This window comes from Procambarus clarkii, chromosome 64 (genome assembly GCF_040958095.1).
Source record: "Procambarus clarkii isolate CNS0578487 chromosome 64, FALCON_Pclarkii_2.0, whole genome shotgun sequence".
In the NCBI taxonomy this organism is placed as follows: Eukaryota; Metazoa; Arthropoda; class Malacostraca; order Decapoda; family Cambaridae; genus Procambarus; species Procambarus clarkii.
Genome location: NC_091213.1, coordinates 14,743,805 through 14,748,524, shown reverse-complemented (window position 1 = coordinate 14,748,524; position 4,720 = coordinate 14,743,805). Strand labels below are relative to the sequence as shown.

The 4,720-nt window shown below is 40.4% G+C and overlaps 1 protein-coding gene across 1 annotated transcript; it reads right to left on the bottom strand.

The window, feature by feature from the left end:
* Positions 1-2,533: 2,533 nt before the first annotated feature.
* On the bottom strand, positions 2,534-2,956 carry LOC138354758 (uncharacterized). The gene has a single exon (XM_069309250.1). The coding sequence runs from the start codon at positions 2,954-2,956 to the stop codon at positions 2,534-2,536; it is 423 nt and encodes a 140-aa protein (XP_069165351.1).
* Between the last annotated feature and the right edge of the window lie 1,764 nt (positions 2,957-4,720).

The window sequence follows — 4,720 nt, the reverse complement described above, 5'->3', positions numbered from 1 at the left end:
GTGACACTAACAGCAAATCAAGTAGGCTGAGAGAAAATGTTCATGGCAAGAACACTCTGTTACCACTCTCCAGGAATCCAGGAAGTCTAGGAATAAATATAATACCCATGTAACCCCCTAACAATAATCTATTTCCTCCTATTTTTGTTGCTATGTAAATGCAATTTACACACACGCAAAGACACATCTAACGGAGGTGGTAGCGAGAGCAGAATCAGAGTGAATTCCATTGTAGATGCAACAAAATTCAAAGAGGCTATTTGAACGAGGAACTGGAGCTTAACCACCTAACGCACAAATAGGCAGGCAGAGCTAAGCAAGTGGAAACTTGACATCACTATTAGGTAATATAAAAAAAACATGAAAAGCAAGAACTTAGAGGCACTTAGAGGCACACTTAGAGGACTCCCTAAGAAACTGGTTCTCGATGCCAGTAAACACAGAGTACACACACACACACATGTTCACATTTACACTCAAGTACACACACACACACATTCGCCCTCATAAATACAAGCAGTGCTCAGATATGTTACAATTTGTACGTAATCTCCACCATAAACACAAACTGTGAACACGTGTGTCACAATGTGCTCACAGTCGTCACCATAAACCAAGTCTAAGCACTGCTGTACCAACGCTTATTACATCCCACTACATAAACCTGCTCGGATCTTTCTCATCTTCCACTGGTTTATCAATCATATATGTTCAAACTCCATTGATCTAATCAAATACAGAAATTCAATGAATATTTATTTCTCATCTGTATCTAAATATTAAACATTATATCTAAATATTAAATTTGCAGTAAAGTTAGAAATCCACGGCAGGAGTTTCTGCATTTTTTGGAATCGGCCGAAATCAGATTAAAATTCCCTACTGAAGTTGCAACAGCTATAAGCTGGCGGCAATAAAATGATCTGAGAAATCCATTTAGGACCGAGCTTGGGATTAAAATTCCTGGGAAAGGGATTAAGATTCCTGAGAGTTTAAGATTCCAAGAGAGAGAGAAGCGGGAGTACTAGTGTGGGATACCTGCTTCCTTCTTCACTGCCTGACGTGCCATAAGGAGTGGGAGAGGAGATTGTGTAGTTTGTGTTTGTGCGTGTATTTGTCTGTTTGTTTGTATTTGTCTGTGTTTGTGTGAGTTTATTCGTGCGTGTATACGTCTGAGTGTGCTTGTGTGTGCATGTTCAATCAGAAATTCGCGATTTCGTTAGATTAGAGTCATTCCGGCACTCAGATCACTCGGTAATGACAAAGTTTATATGTCTAGCATTTTTCATTATAATACCATTTCATCGTTATAATAGCTTGTTATCATACCAGTTTTATGTTATACCAGCTTGGGTGTGGTTGGACAGGATACAACTGGTGACGATCTGGTTGGGTACAGTGATTAAGGTATCTTTCATAGTACCTTTAAGTATCTTTGAACTAACTTTTCTGAATATTTTAAAGAATTTTTGGTCGTCTTTGATAGAACGTTTCTTTTTTCTTTGATAGAGCTTTTGTTTGTCTTTGACAAAACGTTTGAGTATCTTTGATAGAACGTTTGTGTGTCTTTCATAGAACTTTTATTTATCTGTGATTATACCTTTTTTGTATCTTTGATAGAACCTTTTTGTATCTCTGATGAAACCTTATTATTTGTGTATCTGGTATATACATCGTTCTCAATATATACACGTCTGATGTATATATTGAAAACGTACATGGATCTTCATATATGCCGAACTGGACATGTGAAGGACATAGACGACATTCGCCACTATCAAGTCGGTCAGACTGGTGTCAGGAGAGTTCTTCATGAGCAAGTTGGTGGCAGCATTACTCCTGTAGCATTCGATGAGTTGAATCTTCTGTTGACTGTTGGTAATGTTCACGCTCCTGTTAATTATCTTTTTCCGGGACTAACAGATTGGTAAGGAACATGGGGTGAGAGTGAGAAAGGCAGATATAAACACGACTCCTCGTAGTATAGGCTAATACGCCTGCTAAGGTGTTCCTTAATTCTTATGTCCTTATGTTCTCTTTAAAAAGTAATTCCTTCATATTTTGAGAAGCAATGTTTCCGTTTCGTAGAATCTAAGCAGCTGCTGTTTTCATCTCAATCCATTAATAAGAAAAAATTATGAAGAAAACATATATATTGAAGCAATACAATAGGAGTGAACTCCTTTCTCAAGATTACAAAACGCACTTCCCACTAATTATATGTTTTACCTTGAATATGAACGAATAAAACCTTTTGAATTCCATTTGAACACCCACACACAATACCAAAAATTATTTCACCTTTATTAAAACAGAAACATCGCCTTTCCTCTCACTACATGAGCAACTGTTCGCCCTCTCTCACGCCGTCAACAAAGTCATTCCATCTCAGACACAACGTGTAAAGGATCCGTCCATCCCTCCCATATCCCAAATACGATGGTCGGGCCCACAAAGGACGAGAGACAAACGCTCCCAAGGGTATCGTAAGTCGGCCTTAGACGCTGGGAAATATTGGCCACATTTCTCTTCTTTATGACGGATGCTGGGCACGTTCCGGCCAGCTCAGGGCTTCGGTTTGGCTTGCTGCTGGAGGTGGTGGTGATGGTGATAGTGGTGGTGATGGTAGTGTTGCTGGTGGTGGTGGGGGTGATGGTGATGGTGGTGTTGCTGGTGGTGGGGGTGCTGGTGGTAGTATTTTTGGTGGTTTTGGGGTTGCTGGAGGTGGTGGTGATGGTGGTGGGGGGTGTTGGTGGTGTTGCTGGAGGTGATGGTGGTTGGGGTGCTGGTGGTGGTGGTGGTGGTAGTATTTTAGTATTTTTGGTGGTTTTGGGGTTGCTGGAGGTGGTGGGGCTGGTGGTGGTGGTGGTTGTACAGGTGCTGCCAGTGGCTGTTGTGTTGCTGCTGCTGTTCCACTGCTGCTGCTGTTGCTACTGCCAATTTCGTTTTTATTCATCTTCTTCTATTTACTACTTGTTCTACAGTGGCATAGGTGCAGCAGTGGCTGCTGTTGACATGTGCATGTTTTTATTGCCATGGGCATGTTTTTATTTTTATTGTTTTTATTGGTGTAACTGCTTCTGCTTCCTCTCGTGCTATTTCCACTTATTCTTCTCTCATTCCCCTTCTCTTTCTGCTTCTTCTTCTTCTTCCTCCTCCTTCTCCTTCTCCTCCTTCTCTTTCTGCTCCTCTGCTATTGCTGCTCCTTCATCTATAGCTGCTGCTTCAATTAATTGTTACTTTATCTGTTGCTGCTGTTTCATCTACTGTTGTTGTTTCAAATTTACGTAGTTGCTTTACCTAGTGTTTCTGTAGCTGCTCTGATATGTATTTTAGCTGCTTTCTTTTTGTTAAAATGTTATTAGTGTTTGTTGCTTTTCAAGTGCAGCTTAAATTAGTGCTGCCGTTGTTGTTGCTTTATTAGGAGTTGCTGCTGCTTTATCAAGTGTTGCCACTGCTTTACTAAGTGTGCCACTGCTTTACTAAGTGTGCCACTGCTTTACCATGTGTTGCTGCGGCTATATCAAGGGTTACTCCTGCCTCCCCAGGTCTTTCTATAGCAGTGTCAAGGGTTGCTGCTCCTTTATCAGGAGTTGTTGTTGTTTTATATAGTGTTGGTGGTGTTCATCCCTCTGCTGTTGATCCTACAGCTGCTGAAGCAGGGATCGAAGCCTCTCCAGACGCACACACACGCACTTTAATTCAGGTTGAAATTCTCACTCTGATTATCAGTGAAGCTGCAATCATATTTACTGAGAAAACCCGATTGGGGTTTGTATCCAGGGGATATATCCATGGGATATTACGAAAGGGATATAACCAGGGGGATATAACTAGGGAATATGGGTAATACAGCCATTATCCGGCTGACTTTAACGAGGCCCGTCTTTGTCTGCTACTGTCTCGTTCCCATGTCCCCAACGCCAGCATCCGGTAGGAATGTGATCCGCAAGGACCCTGGTGGGAAATGTGTCGCCTAATGCTTTTTCAATTCTTCTTGTCTGACAGCTCGAGCTTTAGGATGTGATAAGCCTTGAATTTGGTCTCTTTTCAGCTTCTCTCTCTCTCTCTCTCTCTCTCTCTCTCTCTCTCTCTCTCTCTCTCTCTCTCTCTCTCTCTCTCTCTCTCTCTCTCTCTCTCTCTCTCTCTCTCTCTCTCTCTCTCTCTCTCAGCGTAGATACCCCAGAGGTGCATTACACTGATTGAAACACATTCAAGGCAAATCTATTACTATATGGCTGCAGTGAGTGATGGAGAGGGGGAGACAAGTCTTGTCACGTGATAATAATTTTGCCTATTTTTGGTTTATTTCAAGAACGACCAAATTATTAATTTCATTTAATGTTAATTACCGATGTTAACGTATGTAATTAGTGTAATTAATGATACCGTTTGATCTGTATCGTGATATTTTCTCCTAAGGGGTGAAATAAATTACGCACTGATAGGAAACGTTTAGGTAATTGTTGGAGTTCTTTTGAAGTAAATATGTACACTAATTTTATACCAATATTATTAAATGTCTTTCTTTGAGATAATATTTAGTTTTGCCACAAGTGGAGAAACGAATTTCAATTATTTTGTAAACGAATGCAACAGTGTCTAGATTTTGTAGTCTAATAAAATATTATTATTTTTTAAGGGACTCGGGATATTTTAATGTTGTTACGAGGTTATTAATGTTGTCAAGACTTTACTAACGTTGTCAGGACGTTACTAA